We start from the raw sequence: 20880 nt of genomic DNA on the forward strand, positions 1-20880 counted from the left end.
AGAGAGGGACTCTGCTTGTTTACCGGGTCCCTCACTTTTTTTTTTTTTCTTCCCACCCCCCCTTTCGCCTCCACCCCCCGGGACCGGGATCCGGGAAAAGGAGGTTGCCTCCGAGTGGAAAGGAAAAAAAATTTTAAAAAATGTTACCTTCTCCTCCCTCCTCCCCTCCCCCAGCGCGGAGGAGAAGGAGGAGGAGGAGGGAGGCGAGCTCTCTTTTTTTCTAGGGGGCTGCGGGGGCTCGCTCCTCGGCCGCTCGCAGCCGATCTCCGGGCATCCCTGGGCAGAGAAGTCACCCCTTCCCGCGGGAGGGGCCGGCACACGCCGCCTCCCCGGAGGGCTCGCCCCCGCCCGGCCCCGCAGCCGCCAGCGCCCGGCCCCGCGCTCCAACTTTTTCTCTCACGCTCTCGCGTGCGCCCGCTCCGACGGGGAGGGGGGAAAACCATGGGGGTGGGGAGCGTGCGCCGCCGCTGCGGCCCCGACGCGGCGCCCTCCGCCCCGGGCGCTGTAGCCCCGGCCGCTTCTCCGAAGCCCCGGCCGGGGGCGGGCGGCCGCTCCGCGGGAGCGCCTTCCCGTCGGCCGCCGCTCCCTCCCCCCCCCCACCACCGAAAAAAAAAAAAAAATCGCTTTCCGCCCCCCACCCCCCCCCACCGAAAAAACACCGCCCCACACGCACTAGCGAGAACAAGTGTGCCTATATCCTGTTGTTATATGCACCGGCTGCGGAGACGGGGAGGGAGAGACGGGCGTGTGCGCGGGGGGCCGCTCCCCCACCCCGGCCGCACTTCAGCCGAGAGCGCGCAACTTAACAGAAAAGCCGCGTCCTATTCCCTGCCCCTGCCTGCCCCCCGCCCCCCCCCCCGCTCCCTGCCCCCGTCGTCGGCAAAATACGCACTCACGTGTATGTGCGCTCACACACACCGCCGGCACCCCGGGGCCAGCCCCCGGCAGCCCCCCGAGGCCGGCCCGCGGAGCCGGCGGCGGTGACAGGCGCCGGCCCCCGCCGCCGCACGCAGCCCGAAGCGGGCAGGGGCCGTTCCCCCGCCGCCTCACATGTCTGCCGCAGCGAGCGCGGCGCACGCACCGCACAGAGGCAGGAACTGAGCACTCGAGCAAAAGACTTTTTTTTTTCGTCTCTTAAAAAAAAAAAAAATTGCTACAAGCTTGCCTTTTTTTTTTTTTTTTGTATGTGTATGTGTGTGCAAACTTTCCCCAAAATGGCGGAAATTGGGAGATGATTATATTTTAAATATCTCTCGCACACAATCACACAAAGTGCAGGAGCGACGGAAAATACAAACTCTCTGCTGCGCGCTGGTAGAGGCCTTCGCACACGGGGACCCACGGCACATTCAACCGGTATATCCCGGCAGCCGCCACCTCTCGCCGCTTCCGACCGAAAAACCCTTTTTCGCACCCCTCTCCGCTGCGCATTGCCCCCTCGCAGCCCGCACTTCTCCCCGTCCTTCAGCCTGTGCGAACAAAGAGCCGGGGCTGCGGAGGGGGGGCTCGGGTGGCAGCGAGCCCCCTCCCTCCCTCCGCTCCGCTCCGCTCCCTCCCCGCCCGGCGCTCACACGCACACCCGTGCCCCCCCACCTTCTCCCCCCGCCGCCCGGCCGCGGCACCCGCATCACATTGTTCCCAACAGCACGGCGGTGCCCCGTAAGTGTCATTAAATGGAGCCAACTGACAAGCTCATTGGTGGGGCAAGTCTGCAAAATGTCTCTCCCCTTCCCTTCCCCCTCCCTTCGGAACCCACTACCCCCCCCCCCCAAAAAAAAGGCCCCCCCAAACACATTTCCACAGCTCCCTCCCCCGTGTATATATATATGTGCATACACATACGTGCGTGCGTGCCTGTGTATGTATATAAATATACAGCGCATATATATATACATGTACTCCCTTCATGTGTTTGGGAAGAGAAAAAGAAATACCAGGCACCTCTCTCTTTCTTTTGTTCCTCTTTCACACTCGTACACTTATGATTTAGTGAGATCCCCGGTGCCCCAGCCGCTCCCCAGCCACTTGCGAGTCACTTGCCCACTTTACCCGGCATTAACTTCCATCCTTTCTGCTCGAGGTGGTCGGGGAGAAGCCCCCCTCCCCTTCCCCAGATACGTTTCGTAAGGGAGGGAGAGGAGGTGCGTCTCTCCCTTTATCTCTCGCGCTCTCTCTAACTTTCATCCTCACCTAGGGGGAAAATTAAAACCCGTCACCAGCCTTTGCCATCGCGGCTCCCTAAACGGCTTGCGGATCAGATCGGAACCCGCCGCTCCTTACCCCCCCAAATTCTCTCTTTCTCCGTCTCTCGAGTAGTCCTGACAAATATGGTCCAGGGCTGCGGGCACAGTGAGCATGCGCCCGCGGAGCCAGGGCTGGGGAAAGGGGAAACTGCCGCCGCCGCCGCCGCCGCGGCTCCTCTTCCTCCCTCGCCTGCGCTGCCGCTGCGCCCCGGCCGCCCGCAGCCGGCACCCGGCAGCCGCCACCGCCGGCGGGCATCGCCCTCACCGAAAACGCGGCTGCCGACAAGGGCTCCGGCGGAGGTGCATCCTCCCCCTGATTTACTGCCGACGCTGGAGGAATAATAAGGAGACTTGTGCAGCAGTCGCGCGCTATTTTGGGCGCTTTCAAAAATAACGCCTCGCACTTTTCGGGGAGGGGGAGGTCCGGTCCTCGAGGGTCCCGCCAGGTGCTGCCGAGGTCGGATGGTGGGCGCCGGGGAACCCGGGAAAGCCTGTCTGTGGCTCTTGGCCCCATCCTCTGCGCAGAACAGACCTGGAGCAGAGGCAGAACAGCTGGGCACCAGTAAGGAAAGTGCGGGTCCTGCGGGAGAGGGGCTGCCCTCCGCCGCGGCCGGCGAGGGGATCCCCGAGCAGACGGTCTGAGGCAGGCATCGCTGAGCCAGGCTCCTCCTGCGCTCCCGAAATACGGGTGCGTTCGGTATGCACACATTCCTTGTGATGGGCCTCGTCTGGTTTACAACCTGGCCAGCTCACAAAATAAAACTAGTCTCAGATGTGCCACCTGCTTGAATAGTCTCCATCAGTGCCCTGTATTCCTAAAGACAAATATCGCCTTCATTCATTTTCTGATCCTAGTTCAGAAAACAGTGAAAACTGAAGGCCCTTGTTATTTCACGGGAATGCCTAGGATGGACTTCACCTGCAAAGAGATCTGTTAGCAAAAGAACATTACACAGCATAGACCTGTATGAGGCCTAAGTGTACTGGGAAAGAGGGAGGATGGAGGATTGTGATCAGATGTAAATATGATATTTTCAAAACTGTGTATACATACATATATGCAGTTTGAGGCAAAGTATAAAAGAACACAGAACACAATCTTAATTATACTAATCGTCATTTTTTTTCAGACCACACAGCATCTCCCTAAAGTCATTCTGTCCTAAAGGCAAAAACTGACAAAGTAAATTCTGAATTTTTGATAGTTTGGCATATAATTATATATGTCTTAAAATAACTCTAAAAACTCAATACATCTTTTGTTAATCCCAGTAATGATCAATGACCAAGTTTTGTCTTGCTTTTATACATGTTCCCTTCTACAATTACACTTCCAACTTTGGCCCAAATTACTAGAACAGAAATAATGATAAGTTCTAATAGGCAGCCAGTAATAAGTATCAGTTGAATATCAATAAAAGTAAATACAAATGACAAGACTAAGTACAACCTTTTAGGTATTATGGATGCATACTGTTACCCTCTGATCCCCATGATGAGGACAGCATTGCACTGGACATGAGATAGAGATGCTCCATCTCTGACAAGACTTGCTAGCCTCAGCTCCTGTTCAGTAGAGTATTTACTTCAGAACGTGTCTTAGAATATTTAAGAACTAAGCTTGACAACTATGCCCATGTTCAAACAGTTCAGACAATCAGGCTTTTACCATACTATCTTGACAGTTTCTGTCTATTTAAATGATTTTTTTTCACAGCAGTAAAAAGGAGCTCATAATTAAGTATTTGCAGAATTGGTGCCTAAGCAAAATATATTATAGTTGTTTTATTATGAGCAATGATGAGACTTCTCACACCCCTTCAGCTCAAATGGCATTGCATATAGGCTGTAGTTTTCATCAATAAACATATGTTCATTAGAAACTAATTACAGAAAACAGTATTAACCTAATCGTAATAATTAGTGATAACACACATTTTAACTCTTCTAAAACACAGATGCAAAAAATAGTAAAGGATGAGAAAATTCCTACTTTCCACCAGTGAACTCTTACTTGAAGAAATTTGTGTGTTAGAAACAAAGAATAAACTATAACTGAAGTCATTCAGAGCTTTTTTGAAAATTATTTCCCAATGTTCCCAATGTTGAATGTTGTTGAACTGTTTTAAGTCAGACAGTTGCCAAAGAACTAGATTATTCTATTGTAGCATTAAATTAGCTGGGCTCTGCAGAAGATGCTCAAAGAATGGTGCAATTTGGTGTTCTTTCAAACTCTTTAGGATGCTTGACCTGTACTGATTATTCTTCAGATGATATTGATGTTTTGGGGGATGGTATTACATACCCTGTTAAGAAAATACATTTCTAAAATTACGACTTAACTAATTATGTGCCATTATTGTATTTATGCTTGAAAGACTTTGTCCCTTTCCTCAGAAAATCTTAAAGGGAAACATAGTCATAGGTGTGACTGTAAGAGTGTAGCCCCTTACAGAAAATGATAACACAGGTGGAAAAGCTCCTTGAAGGATGTATATTGGAAGTAGTAACTGAAACCAAGGATTTGAAACAGCACATAGCTGCCTAATTGGATCAAATGGATAACTATTTGATTAAAATAAAAGGACATATGAAATTAATAAAGGTACCTTCTGTTCTCTGTCTCTTCTTCAATCCTTGCCCTAACCATAGTGTGTCAGCTCGTGATGTATAATAAACCCATTATTTTGTCAATAAAAATTTATTGAGTAAAAATAGATTAAACATCATTCACATATGCTCTTTAAACATTAGTTCTGTTGCCATTTTATTTAATACTAGAATTCCATCTGTATTCCAAAGGCAGAGAATTTCGAACACTTGTTTTCTATATGTAAGTATGGCATTTAATATGATTTTGGCAGTATGCTTAATGACAGATTTTGGAGTAGCTAAATTTGGTCTCTCTCTGAGTATTCTTGTAACTCGTTGAATAGGTGTTTGTGCTGTAGCCAAATACTGATTATTTTTCTAAGAGCATGTGCACGAACATCCATATACATGGCTTCCAAAATCCAAATCTTGAGTACCATTTAAGGGCATGAGAGTAAAGTAATGTACATTTTCCATTCAGTTTGCATATTGGGTTTGTGTGATCTAATGGCTCCTCAGCAAGTATCTACATAAACCAAGAAAAAGAGAATCATTATTTATATTTTTCCAAATAATTTGACATTTCCAAGATCTTGATTTCTATGATACAGCTTAACATGCCTTAAAGATAGCCTTGTTAATCAAAAATAGCCTGCATGGGACTTTTTATCACACTTCTAATAACCTGTGCAGCTCATTGTGTGACCTTTCTCACCAGTGACAGTCCTCAGTCTGTCATGTGATTCTTCCCCAACGTGGAGGACAGAAAAGAGGGTTTGAGGGCAATCACCAGGGAAAAAAAATTGTATATATTATGTACAGCTCTAAGCCAGGAAAATGGATGTCTGAAAGCTTTAAGAAGTTGGGAAGGAAGAGAGAAGGTGTATGTGGTTATTTACCAGTTGAAGCAAGCATATTGTGGTCCATGGTGATTCCAGCAGTACTGTCTCCCTGTCCAGAGAACTTGATGTCCACGCTGATGTTAAGAAATAATGACTGACTTATTATCAATACAATCAACTGATTTTGCCACTCATCCAGAATATTTATCAAAGTTGATTCAAATGTCATGCTAAACTGGACAGCCAGTAATACCTCCTAGCTTTCAGATCTGTGTGCCTGCCTGACTGCATCCCAACTCCCGACCAGAGTGAGGCTTGGGTGGGCAACAGTCTTTTTTTCCTGGGAAGAAAACTTGAGCATGAGTACTTGAAAGAAACTGCAGTGTTTTCTAGAGAGGTTTCAGCCCAACATGCCCTGGATGTAGGTGTAGGTGCAGCCTGGGAGAGCTTGTATCTGGAGACATTGATGAAGCCTTTGAAAATTCCTGCTTTCATAAAGTTGCAAGACTACAGAGCTTTCCAGAGTTGGTCTTCATCCTAAAGAAATTCAAAGGCAGATAGGGAAGTTATGGGTTTGTCAGTTCAGGAATGAATCCAGAGCCATGTTGTATATTAAGTGTTTGGGGAGCATCGGGCCAGAATAATGAGTTGTAAAAGCAGAAAAAGTAATTTGCAAGAATGAGTCAAATGCAAATTAGGAATATTGATGAGGACTCTTGAACCAGAAGAAGGCTGAAGTTAGAAGCTTGGACATGTCAGTTGGATTTTAGGGGAGGGCTTGGAGCACTGGCAGATCTTAAGTGAGTTGAAGGAAGCAGGAGGTGGCCCCAGAGACAAGAGGTATGAAGTTACAGCGGAGAATTGTGTGGTCTGGAATGGATGACAGGCCAAAAGAAATGGGTAAGAACAAAGGTCCTGAGGGAGAGGAAAGGACGGGGGTCGTAGGAAAAGAGACACACCACAGAGGAGAAGTGGTGTGGAAAGGGACAGAGTGTAAATGGGTCAAGAAGAGAAAGGGGGAAGGGAGGGAGCCTGTACCAGGCAAAGCTGGAAGTAACAGGAGATTTGCAGCCTTTAAACATGGAGTTTCCTAGATGTAGTTTTAAGGGATAATAATGAGCAATATCGTGGTTATGAGTGGGTAAGAGGGTAACCACCACACAGCTTTTTTTGGCACAGAACTGTATTCCTGCATGCTCTTTCCTAAGGTATGTGGGCACACTCTGCATATGAGGGCCATTATCGTTTCCCTTAGTAGAAGGCTTTGACTCCAACTGCGCAGAAGATTATAACAGCCTTGCAGCAGAGCATTCCTTTGGACACTCTGTTCAGGCTGGATACTCCAGACCTGTCATCCAAAAGCTAGTAGTCACTCTGAGAGCTAAGGCTGTATTTTTAATATGCACAAAGAAGGCGAGTTGATGAGGCAGCACAGAATAAACATCACTCTTGGGAACAGAAGCCGAATGAGAAAGGGTTGCAGTCTTCACTTCTTAGGTGGAAAACAATTCTGTTGAAATAGGCCACAAAAGCAGGGGTTATTTTAATAATTGTTTGTAGAATTTTTAGATCTATAACTGCTGCTGAAAAATATCTGGAAGTGAATAAATAGCTCATCCTGTGGGTCTGCTTGGACAGCAAAGCCTGACAGCATGGGGAAAAGAGGAGGAAGTCCCATCCAAGGTCCTAAAAACACAATGGCAGGGTGAGAACTTGCTCTAACTTGCTCTCCCTGGAGAGCAATAGAACAGTTTTCAGAGCAACATGTGTCAGACTTAGTGACTCACAGCCACATGTGGACATTCCTAGTAAAATATAAATTGGTCCAGCAGTAGATGAAGAGGAAAGAATCCCAAATATTACTTGTATTAGACATAAGAGCAAATGACTCAAAGTATGCGTGCAGACTATTATTTATTTTCAAAACTTTTTATCTAATAGTGTGTTCAAACAAGTAAATGAGACCCTTTTTTCTGTATTTTTTAGTATTGGTGGTGTCAGATTGCAAATACCAGGCAATACATGCTTGATGTATGTGGGATAACGCAGAGGTTTTCTCTGAGCAAACAGATCTCTCCTTGTGAGGCTAATGCAAAAACCTGATGCCAACAGTTAAAGGCAGTAGAAGGAAACCAGAAATGCAGCAAACATTGAACAAAGCTTTTTTGGACGTTGATAAGAGGTTTTCCTTACCTGAGAATTCAGAATTATGATTGCAGCAGAACAGGTATCCACTAGGCCTGCCAAACATGACTGCAATTAAAGCAACAGACAAAGCCTCTCCTGTTTGCTGTGAGGTCCAACAACCCACATAGAACAACAAGAAGTGAGTCCTTTATAACATTTTTTCCAGTGCTGTTATGTCATGTGGACACACAGCAACAGCATTCCCCTCTTTGACAAGCAACAGAGAATATTAATGGAGCCTGTTTCTGCAACTGACAACGAATGGACTATTCAGATTCTGAGAAATTTATATTCCATTGCCAATGATCCTGAGTCATCAGGCTTTGTGGAGTCAACTTATACATTTCCTGTGCTGGCATAGTGGGCATTGTGCTCTCATTGATCTATATATGTAAGTGAATATGTAAATGTAAATGTAAATAGTAGCTTCAGTCAGTAAAAGGGAGTTTTTGTTCTGGACTTTAAAGCTATGTGCTACCTCCTCATGCTAGGAAATCAATCTGGCAAAATCTCATTTATTATCTAGAAAATAATGACGAGTGCGAACTAATATTCTTAGTAAAATAATTGCAGACAATAGTAAGAGGTGGGAGTACCTGTTTGCTGTAGAATTCAAGGTTCAACAAACACGTTTCAATGGAGAACTCGGTCTCCTGGCTACCACAACAAAGCAGGCAGGATATTCTTTTTGCTTTGAGCACAGAGCTGTATACGTTAGTAGTCTGTGCAGGCTGATGCCTATTTGTGGAAGAACCAACTCATGTTGGTTTACATTTGCAGTTTCCCACAACATGATTTGATTTCAATATCCACTGATAACAGAGCTGCTGCATGCTCTTAAGTGTTCAAGAGGAACTGAACTTCAGAAAAGATACTTTTGCTGAAACGAGTTCATTTTCACATGTTCCAAGATAAGCTTCACGTGGCACTGTACATCAAGCCCTCCTAGCTTCTTACCCCCCAGGGAATTCTTGCAAATCGAAATCCTCTGTGCCTTAAATTTTAGAAAGAAAATGATGCAGCATGGGAACATCAACTATATAGTCATTAATATCATTAGAGTACTGTACTGGGAAGAACATCTGCCCTTCTTTACATAACCTCCAAATATTTAAACTGGAAAAATGAAGTTTAAACTGAGGGACTTTCAGATTTGCAGTGCACAAATGCTGCATTAGGGGGTGTTGATGAGTTCTCAGGGAACATTTAAAAGTTCCAAGAAAACACAGAAGACTTTAGGATCATTGGCTAAAAATGGATGACAGACCTTTCTGGCTCCAAAGAGAAAGTCTCTTGCTTTCTCCCCACTCATCCAGGGATGCATGGATGTAAGTAGCAGTTTCATTTGTTCATCCTGAAAGCACCATGCATATTCTTCACCTTACAGAAATAATTACGGTGATGGTGTAGTGTAACTTTACTGTAGGCACAAATCTCACCTGGAGCTGTTATCAATGGCTAGCTTATGGCATTGCTTTTATGTGCTGAGTTGGGAGCTAAGGCTTTAGAGAAAGCCAGTGGAGTCAAGAATGTCCTTTAGAGTGGGACACAAAGATGTACATGAAAGGTTTATTGCTTTTATTAAATGTTCAGTGAATTCAGTTATGCACCTTACATTACAGCCTATGTGAATATCTGAATTGCAATTCTCAGTTCAGAAATATTGGTCAAAAACTGTCTCCTACATTATCATGATATCTTTCCATTCATAATATTTTTGACTTCTCTTTTGGATGTGATAGTTGTAAGCATCAATCCAATGAAAAGGAGATACCACCTAAATATATCTTAATGAGCAAGAATAGTATTTACTCTCTCTCTCTCTCTCTCTCTAGATGTATATTTATTTATTTATTTATATTAAACTACTTAATCTTTTGGTAACTAGTAGGATTGTTCTTCTCTATGGAATGTAAGCCAAGTTTCAGCTGGGGAAAAATAATTGCATTACATAAGCACACATAAAAATAGACTGACCCACATCTATAACAACAAGATCATATTATAATAAAATGCTATTTCTTGTATCATTTCCTGAAGGCAGAAATCACCTATATAAATGGTCTCATATAAGGAAAGCCATGTCATATTTGGCTTATATGCTGGTTTACATTCACGTGAGCCAAAACATGAACTGTTTCTCTTTTGGTGCAGTTCTGTTCTGTAGTGAAGACGGGTATTCAGGCCTGTGTATCATGATTTGCATTAGTATCAGAAGATTGGTATAAGATCACATGGTCCGAGAAGAAGAAGAAGCTGCATGCAAAAAATACTATGCAAAATTAAGATTTTTTTTTTCTTTTTTTTAATTTCTGGAATAGGCCACAGTGCTGTACAGTTTTGTTTAGGTTACTACAACCCATCAGAATAAGGCTCTACTAAGCACAGTTCTGCACACATCAGGGAATCAGCAGCTGCAGATTTAAATAGGATAAGAAACATTATATAAACTTACTGCACATGCTGCTTCTCCAGTTGTAGTAGTTAATATGTCAAGACATGCTTATAGAAACAGACACATGCATATGTGCATGGCAGACAAGGTAGGTGCTCGCCTGGAATTCAAACCAATGTGTATTTACAACTGCTGTTGCCACCCCTCTCTTGCACAGCTTGCAAATTCACAAGCTGACACAGTATATTCCAAATATTTTAAGTTGTAGTTCTCTTCAAAGCTAAAAGATGGAAGTATAACATGGTAATTGTGAATATTTAATACTTTAAAATTCTCACAGACTAGTTTCATCAAGCAATATCTGTTCCTAAACCAACAGACTGTGTACAACAAGAACACCTTTCTTTAACTATAGCTGGCATTACTGGTGCTCAAAGCCAACTTACGAATCCTTAATGCTTAGTTAACTCAGAATTATTTTTCTTCACAGTAAGAGCATGATATACTCCAAGGCAATGAATATTTCCATGCCAATTTCTATTTTAAATTCTTAATTTTATTGTCTATAGCATTTATTTTTATTTATTAATGTCACAAGAATTCTTTCATAACAGAGAAATTCTCTCCACTATTCTTTCATAACTGCTCCCTAATATTCTAACAGGTGAAAAATAAATGTTGGTAGAAGCTAAGTGTGGTAAATTCAGCCTAAAATACTTCTTTAAGTAATGAGTCACTGAAAATAGGGAATTAGAATGAAAACCATTTCTAACCTTGTTGCATTTGCCTCCTTCTAGCTCAAATACAGAGTTCACAATATGAAGGCTGTGTGTTTATGTTTCTGCAGCCTAGACCTGGTTGCTTAACCAATAACACATAAATCTAACCAGTCAAGTACAGCATAGAAAGTGCAAAAACTGGGGTTTTTTTACACTGCTTAGCTTCTCTGCATTAACACAGATGTAAAAGTAGCCACTAGAGGCAAACTGAGGCTCCAGTTGCTACTTGACCTTAGCTGAGAGAGTTTAATTTCAGTGTGCATTGACTCAAACTTATTTCAGCTGACTGTTAATAAGAGCCAAACCCAACAATTCTCCATGGTGTAGAACCACATCTCTTTAAACTAACCAAGAGCACACAGTAATCTTGCACTGGAATCATCCAAACAACTTTTTTCTTGCTTCTGTTCCAAAGTGGACTGAATTAAAAAATAATTTTACATCAGAAATTTGCTGTAGTTCAAGATCAGTAAGGTATTTAGCAGATCAGTTCTACATAACAACTGATGATTAGTCCTGCTAGCATATAAGATCAGATAGATTGGGAAATCACACCAGTATTTCAGGGGCTTAGTGGGTTAGATAGCAATATTTAAAATAAGTGCAAGACTACAGTCAGTAGGGCACTGATCCCTCAAACAATGTGACTGCCTTATTCTCTATGTGTCTGTGTGAGATTGCAATGGTGTGGGTTTTATATATGTTTTTACAATTAAAATAAAATTTAGAAGATAAAATGCACTTCCAAATCCACTCAGTGACTGGTCAGTCAAAAGCCCACAGAGATCAATAGGGCAGCAATTTTCAATGTGAACTGGGCTCAAAAACCTTTATATCATTTTGAAAATTTTGCCCAAGTCTAAAAACAATTGATTTTTTTCTGGAGCCAAAATATCATGTGCTTCGTGGATCCTCCTGGAACTCCAGGAAATATCTCTGACATTGAATGTTCTGAAAAATAAAAGTCATTGTGTTTTACACAGACTTGGCATCTGGAAAGACTGATCTCTGAGACCAGAGCTATATGAATTGAAGCAATTAAACGAAGTCACTGTAGTGCTTATACAAAACTGTTGAGTGTAGCTCTCTCTACAGACTCCAGCGATCAATAGAGATTCATCTGATCTTACACAGATCTTTCCTATTAGACTTCCTATCAATAGCTTTGTGAAACCTTAACTAACAACTTCCTAGAGGGAAACATTTAAAAAACTGACCTATAAGCGAAGTAAGAATAACATTGACAGATTCACCTTACTAGGGCATACCATTCACTGCACTGATTTAAAGTTTACCTGCAATTAATCCCATACTTGGCAACTGGAAAACATAGGAAATCTATTCTGAAACATAGTTTTCAAATTGCAGAAAGGAATAAATCAATTGAATCAAAGTCTTAATAGGTGTTCACATCTTGTTTGGTTTTTTCAAATGTAAGGATGGCCATTTAACAGCAGGGGTATTAAGTTGCAGATCACATAACAAAAGTTTAATTTCCTTGGCTGTATCTGTTCTCAACTTCCAAGTGTTCTGGGGTACCATGTCAGCTCAAATGTTCCTTCGTTGGTCATCCCTCAAGTCTCACCCAGTGTGATGCAGCATAACGTCAGCCCAGGCAACTTGCAGAGACTTTGCACAACTGTGGAGCTTGTGAGAGAGCAGCTGAATTTTACCCAGGTCAGGAATGCACAGCTGGGAGATTTCCCCAGCTCCAGTAATGCTCCCATCCCCACTCATCCACCCCAGTCACTCCAATCACACGTAACTGAGGAGAGCCTGTACACTCAGATGGCGAACTTAAAATGTCTGTCATCCACGTATAAAAGCTGCTGTGGGCAACAGATAACTCATTGGGCATGGGTAAATAAGTAGCTTGTTCTAAGATCTCCCTTTTTGACCCCTGAACCCAGACTTTGCCTGCAGTTCATCTGCTGAGTAACTATTTCCAGCAAGTAAATACAAAAGTAGTTTTTGATAAACACATTGGCAGGAATCACTGCTTCTGAACATCTCCCATACCCCTCTGGCAGTCCAAACACATGCTGCATTGAGTGTGAGGATAATATATTAATCACCAGGTCTTTTACAAGCAAAAAAAAAAAAAGAGTAAAATCTTGATACCCACAGATCCAATGCAGGAAGTGTTGGTACTCTTGGACTCAGCAGAGCCTGAGCAGGAGCTCTTCCAGCCAGCTCTTCACTGCTGCGATAGGAAAATACATCAAAGGAGTCACACAGGACATTCTGTGGTGACATCCACTGGATGGCAAGTGATTAGATTCTTTGAAAATTTAGATTATATCATTCAGATATCTTGAGGTAAAAAATAAAAGTTGTACTGAATCTTGTCAAGTAGCTTAAAAATCAGCAGTTCTGATCTTCAAGGTGAGAAAACATTTTGCTTTTTCAATATGATAATCATTCATTCCTATGAATAGAAGCTGAATGAAAAAAGAGTCCACTTTGACCTGTCTGGAATAGCTACTAAGAAACCTGGATCTAAGTGAGTGAGGAGCAGCCTAAATTAAAACAGATAGGAATATGACCTCATCCTTATTATGCATATAAGTATTACATATATCAAAATATGTAACAGTTTTCTTATATAGCATAAACACCGTATTTTTTGTAAACTGCTGGAAAGGTTAGCCTTAGCCTTGAGTAATTCTGTGAGGATGGTAAAAAGGTAATTGGAAGGTAGTCTTTAGGCATACATTTTTGGTTTAATATTATTTGTGTTTTTAAGCACAAAACCTTGAAGTTGCTTTGAGGTTTGGCACCTTGGAAGTTATTCCACTGGAGACAATTAATACACTATGCTTCCAACTGTATATAGTATTACTGAATCAGATAGCACAGTCTGTAGTGAAGATGTCCCAACATTTTTCACTTCTAAACAGCTCTTAGAGTTAGTTTGTCAAATGAGTTTTGAGCTGAAAAATTTCTTATTAGTTGCTTTTTCTCAGCTTTATTATTTTCTTGGTTTTTTTCTCAATTTACAGATATAATAATGTAGCTTTTATGAGGAAAGGGGAAGACAAAAAGTGTGCCATGTTGCCCATATTGAAAATGTTCTGGGTTTTTACATTAAAATTTTTACTCCATCCAGTTATTGAGGTAAAAATATTAAATTTGACAAGCTTTATGCTAGAGAATTATTCATGCTGCTCCTCTTTAAATCTATTCACGTTTGAAAAATTTCATTATGCAAGTGTTCAGAAAATACTAGCTAGATATTTAGCTGAAAATTCTGGAAAGTCTGTCTGCTATGGACTCACTCAAGGCTGCAGTAACTTAATTCTTCCTGTGATTACAGCCAAGCTCCACAAAAATGTGTGCCTCTCAGGGATCTTTCTGTTGACAAGGTACAGAGGAGAAAACAAATTAATTTGAATGCAGTGTAGACAAAAGTGAAATTTAGGAGTTAGTGGCTATGTATGTGCAGAAAGAAATGGAAGGAGTGTGATGAGCAAGAGGGTGGGACAATGAATTGCCAAGTGTATATGCAGGAGACTGGGACTGGGAGCTCGTGTGGAAGATGAGGTTTAGGGGATGACAAACAACCACGGTGCACAAAGGAAGAGAAATGAGGTTAGCTGAACAAAGGGCCAGGACAAATATGTGAAGAGAATTAGATGAAGCTTCCAAGGCAAGAGGTCAAAAATTAACACCAGTTCTACCAGGTATTAAATAGTACAGGAGGGCTAACTTGTGGTTTGAAAGTTGGTCAATGGTTAAGTTGAACTAATTGGGTAGCTGAGAAGACAGCGTTGTAAAAGGCATAAAGAATAAGATTCAAACAAAACAAAACAGCATTTAAAAGCTGCAATGCAAGGTTAAATGTAAACTTTTAACACATAAGAAATGTGGGCATTGACACTGCTTTTGAAACTTTAATTTGAACCCTTGGGCACAAGCATAATGATACACTCTTATGGCATGATGATAGACTATTTCTTGTACAGAAACCCAGCCTTACTCAGGGAACCCCATTATAAGAAATCTCCTCTGGGTTTCCACAAGGTTATATATTGAAGGTTACAAAGCTCCTGCTTCATTGACTCTGGCAGTCAGAAGGTGTGAAATGCATTAAGCAGTGGATTGCTAGAAGGAAAGCCACCTGCATGGAGATGCTGAAAATTAGGTTCTTTCTTTGCCTCTGACAGTTTTCATATAATACTAAACAGTAATTTCCAGATGGTCACTAATTGTTCATTTTCAGAGAGCCACCCAAAGATCTGAGAACTAGCTTCAAATACTGTGGGCTAGTCGTACCTGAATTCTACTGGAACAATGCTTCAGACATGATGGATTGAGAAGGTGTGTCCTTGGCACATTGGACATTGGGTATTACAGAATAGTTTGAGTTTAAGTTTTAGCTTTCCCAGTCCATGGCAGTTAATGCTTCTCATCTCAAACTGTTCTTCAGGTCCAGATAATTCTCCAAATAGAGAAATGTAATTTAATTTGTGTATTCCAAAATATTTCAAGTTGAATATTTCAATAAACAACTCTCTTATTTATGCAAAACTACATGGATTTGTTTGCTTCAACTTACACATCTAGTTCAGTCCTACAGGGCTTTTGGCACTTTTTTGATTAGCTTGTGATTCATCTCAAAGGGTCAACTGTGCTCTTGAATTAAATACATAAAGAGAAAATAATAAACAGATTTCGAATGAGAAAATCACTGTATCTTGGATTTACTGAATAAAAAACTATGTGGTTAAGCTCTGTAACTAAAATAGAACCTCCACTTTTGGACAGAAACCAGAATACAGTCTGGAGTTACAGGAGAATATCATGTAGACAAATTAATTTCAACAGAACAATAGTTTGAAGCATTGTATTAATTTTATTTTCAAGCTCAAGAAACACAGATTGTGATTCTTTCATACCCAAGCAGAGTTCATTAAATGACAGATAATGTAGGAAGATACAGAGCCAAAAACGTGGGTTAGAAAAGGAATATTTTTTGTAGTAGCATGGGAGGATGAAACTCAGAAGAGCCTTTTATATCTTTTAGTGACTCAGGTATTGCACACTCAGATGAGTGCCTAACAGCACAACAAGTTTGCAGTGCAAATTCTCAGGCTAGAGGGCTGAAGGCAAAGAGTTGCATGAGGGAACTGGTAAGTGTGCCCAGATCAGCTGAAATCAAACTCAGGGCACCCTTAATCCTGAAGTGATGTTTACAGCTCATGATGCTGCAATTAGAAAAAGCAAATGCACACACACACACACACACACACACACAAAAAAAAAAAGGCAAAACAGAAAAGAAATTCACTAAGTGCATCAGAACTGCAAATAGCACAGAAGAATTTAAATATAATACTCACTCAGAGTACTAAATGGTAGAAACTTAACTTAGAACCTGTAATTTGCTAAAATCTGTCTAATTTTTTTCCTTTTTCTTTTTTTTCCCATTGTGAACATATGCAATGTGGCACCTTGCATTAACAGGTCTCATATCACCTTTCTCTGACCCAAACATCCAAAAAACTTCATACTACAGGAAATATTATTCTCCTGCATAAATGTAGACTGATGGCAGATACACAGGAAATCTAAGGCCTCCTAAATTCCACAGAGAAAGTTTAAGCAAGAAATAAGAAAACTCCTGAGACCCTGCTCTGTTTCTTAATACAAATGTTAGCATAAAAGAGACAATCCTTCCCTTTCTGAAAAGGTCACTCAAAAATAAGGATTTTTTTTAATTTTAAAAGTGTATGAGAATGTATGCTTACAACCTCAAAAAAAAATTCCTTTTTCATCAGAAAAGTTAACAATCTGTTACAGAAAAATGACTTCAGCCTTCTAGGCTGTGAGAATGCCACTGCATTTGAATTACAGATCTGAAATACTGCAGGAGTTTACTCCAAGCAATTTTCCTTTGAGTAAGACAATGTCTTGTACCAAAAACAAGTTAATGAAATTAAAAAAAAAAATCTGAGACACTAAATAGATCTTTAAACATTCATTTAATTTTATTTAAAAGAGCCCCTTCAAACCATAAAAGGGATGATTTAATGCAAGAACTGGATCCCCTTACCTTCTACATGAAAGAAAAGCCTATGAAGGAGCTAAATTTTCAAGAGTAGTTCATTTGCAAGGGAAAAACTCATATCTGTATATTCAGGTCAATGGTCTGACATTTTGGCTAAAAACTCTGAAAACATTGGTTTTGGCATCGCAATAAGGTGACGTTGCATGTTCCAGCAGGTATGATCTTTTGTTTTCACAGCCCACAGCCAGAATGAGCCATTAGACCCTGTAGCTTTAGCTCCTGTAGGACACAATTATGTTTAAGCCAGACCTGTTACTGCTTTCTGTTCAAAATTAAGCTATTAAGTTAGATGAACAAGGTTGCAGTGCCCAAAAGAGTAAGAGATTTGTTGGTCACAGTCAGAAAACTGGACATGGAAGGTAACACTTGTGCCCAAGGCTGTGGCAAGATCTGAGAGCCCAATAGGTGATGTGATCTCAGAGGATCAACCACACTTTACACAGCAGAGGAAGAAAAAATCCTCTGTGTGTTTGGCAAATTTAATGTGGTGGTTACTCTTTTCCACCTCCAAGTCTGGTAAAATCTGCATATATAAGGGGACACATTAGGGAGGACAAGAAAAGTGGAGATCCTGCACAATGCCTCAGAGCATGAATTGGTTCTGCCTGAGGTCCCATCTCCCAGTGTGGCTGATCTCTGGTACTCAAAGGGCTATTAAGAAATTTGGGATAGCTTGCTTGCACATTGCTAATTGCTCACGAGGCAGAAAAATGCCGTGCTGATTCTTTCTGGCTAATAACTAATGGCCCTGTGCAAGGGATCCCATTGCAATGATTGCTTTACTGCACAGTTGAAGTTTAACAGGCACACAGAGGGCGATGCCTACCTTATCCCTGAGGCCTCTGGAGGGTGGCAATAAACATCACTTCACTGGACACAGACCTGGCAAAACCAGAGGGAACTGCACACCTATTCAGTCAGCCCAGTGGACCTACTACACTTTTTCTCAGGAACTGGATTAAAGCAAATCTTTTTAGTATGAATTTTGCTTGAGGATCTGACTTTCCTAAACCCTCTGCATATTTTTTAAAACTGCCGATTTGCCACACCAATAGAAATTAAAATAGAACGCAAATTTTATTTTTGATATTGTGACACAAGTAAGCTACACTAGCATTTAAAAGATATCCCAAGTCAGAATTGCCAGCCTATTTCCTTAAGAAAATGAGAGTACCACTGCTGATCCTTTGTTCTTAAGAACCATTAAATCTCAAATAACCTAATCCACAAAAGAACCTGTGAAAACAGATTTCAAATAAAAACTTATCAAGGAGGGATATCAACATCATTTAATGACACTTGAAGAACATAATACTTAAATATACATTTATATATACACATCTGAATTTTAGGAAAGTAAAATAGGCAAGCAAGATAGCATTTGTCTAACTCCTGCTTTTAAAAGGGATCTCTGTCTCTGACAGGTGTTGTCAGACCAATGAACAATAGAGAAGTACACTAACAGACACAAGGCCTGTGCCAATTGTCTCTAATGAAAGATCACAGAATATTTATTTCCTTGCATTATGATAGCAACAGTGAAGTTTCACTGGTGTGAAATGGATATAAACAAGATCTTGAGTATGTTAATGTGTTAATGAGTTCTTATAAGTGACCACAAATAGCACTTGTGTATGGAAATGTGCAGCAGCTGCTTAGAAAAGCCATCCACTACTGCAACATTATGAGGGAAAAGGAAAGGATAATATCATAAGAGGTTCTGCCCCTAGCTGAGGCTCTGTGTGAGGCGATGGATGCAAAACTCTCCAAATCAGAGATTTGTGGCACATGAAGGATTGGGCACTGTAAAATGTGAGCATTCACACGTGTCCTGTACAGCTGGGCACATATGAAAAGGGATTTTGGTTTTCAAGTCTCTTTTGTCTCTGTTGGCATGTGCCACTCACTATCTCTTGAGTCCCATGGAACATACCTGGTACCTAAAACTGAATGATGGGCCTGAACTCTGGCATTTTTCCTGTGTGATGTGAAGTTAAAAGCTTTAGTACAACAGACTTAATTTAAACAAGCAAACAGAAGCAAATATGATATTTACTTACTGTAGGCGATTTCAGTACCTAAGGTTAAAGAGCCATCTATTTCTCTGGTGTAATTCCACTGGTTTCAACGGAATCAGGGCAGGATAAATTTGATGTAATACGTTCACCTGGTCACCTAGCACACAGCAGAGACGTTCCCTTTGTGTGGAAGGCTGCACACAATCAGTTTGCCATCTAGTGGCAACTATTTTGAGCACAGACAGCAATTTAAACCGGTATGTGATTATTTTAAATAGCGGGATGTGTTAAATCAAATGACGTGAATGAAAACACACATTTTCAGGTAAAAGCTATTTTGAAGCCTCAAAGGGTAACTGTATGTATACCCAGTATTGTACATTCAGACGGGAAAAATATCCTGACTCAAGTTGTCCAACAAAAGCATTTCCAATTGTGCTAATACTTTCTGTACAGTGTGACTGGATATATAGATCACCTGTAGCATCTTCCATAAAAGAAGATGGAACAACATACTGATGATTAGACACCTTCTAATTCACCCATCTCCTGCTCCTGTCAATATCTCTCTGGGATTAAAAAAATGCTGTTCCTGAAAATGTTCACAGTCAAACTGGCCCTACCTGAGTAGTCTCACTGTTGGAGCTGCAGCTGCTTATGTGGGAAAAGCAATGACATGGCCAAGTCAGACTGTTTGTATTAAAGTTATGAGTTACTAATAGAAAGACTAGTCACAGCTAGAGATCAAATGCCATACCTCCAAACCCAAAGCAGCTACCAGAGTCTGCTCAGGAAATGCAAAAAAGATGTACTTTTTGGTGGTGGGTGGTCTGGTAGTACTCATGCATTTATGTGAGTGGGTTTCTTTTCCCTACTTTTAATGTTAATTCAGTTGTTCTTAAAAGTGACTGGACATTTATCTGCTTGTAGTACTTAAATCACCTTTGCTGCTATACTATTCCTTGACTATTAATACCATATGTATTGGGACATAGGAAATGTACCTGACATAGAAAAATGCTATTATCCTTTTATAATTGCTTCAGACTCAAAGTGACAAGGACTTCTGCCCTTCTTTCTGCAAAAGAATTTCCATAAATTTAATAAGAAACTTTAAAAAAACATTAAAACCAGTGTCAGAATACAATGTTCCTAGATTTTAAGATGGTAAAAAGATACAAGTCCTGCATGTCTGAGTTCTGTTGAGAGCCTATTCCATAATGATGGAGATTTAACACTTAAGAGCCAGCTGATGTCAGTCCATCTAGAAGGCATGCCAATAGCTAGCAGTACCAAGCCTCAGTGAGTGACAGGAACCAAAGAGTGACAAAAGGTCAGCTATGAACACAGGTCCTCCAATTTTAGAGTATCCTGAATTGGCAGGGGAATCCCCAAAAGGCTGGAAACTTGAGTAACATAGTGTAAAAAGTTGGATTCAGGGAAGATTTTAGGCTGCTGAAATTCATATTAGGATGTCATTAGCTATTATCAAGCAGAAAACTATTTAATAATGAATTCTGTTAAACTGGAGTTGTACTAAAGAGCTGTTGACGTGCATTTTGGAGATGTCATAAATACAATTTTGTTTGTTTGTTTTCTGACAAATATCAGCTGTATTTAATGTCAGAGGAGCACTGAAATTGAGTAAAAATTCTTTAGATGACAACATTTATCATGCTTTAGAGCTTAATGATATGTCTGCTTACACTAGTCGTCAAAAATATAAATATACATGGATGTTTCATTGGGTTACT

General features: G+C 41.2%; 1 protein-coding gene across 6 annotated transcripts in view; it reads right to left on the bottom strand.

Annotated features, from left to right (window-relative positions):
* The window catches only part of L3MBTL3 (L3MBTL histone methyl-lysine binding protein 3), a 78634-nt gene extending 76238 nt beyond the window's left edge, over positions 1–2396 (bottom strand). For 2 of the 6 annotated variants that reach the window (XM_036404552.2, XM_036404551.2), the window contains exon 1: positions 2281–2396. In XM_036404552.2, coding sequence (XP_036260445.1) covers positions 2281–2357 — 77 coding nt within the window. In that variant the 5' untranslated portion in view covers positions 2358–2396. Of the gene's footprint in view, positions 1–147; positions 250–892; positions 993–2190; positions 2251–2280 lie in introns of those variants that run through there. The other 4 variants (XM_036404554.2, XM_036404553.2, XM_036404555.2 and 1 more) reach the window with 4 other exon arrangements.
* Between the last annotated feature and the right edge of the window lie 18484 nt (positions 2397–20880).

Source organism: Molothrus ater, chromosome 3 (genome assembly GCF_012460135.2).
Source record: "Molothrus ater isolate BHLD 08-10-18 breed brown headed cowbird chromosome 3, BPBGC_Mater_1.1, whole genome shotgun sequence".
NCBI classification, from domain to species: Eukaryota; Metazoa; Chordata; class Aves; order Passeriformes; family Icteridae; genus Molothrus; species Molothrus ater.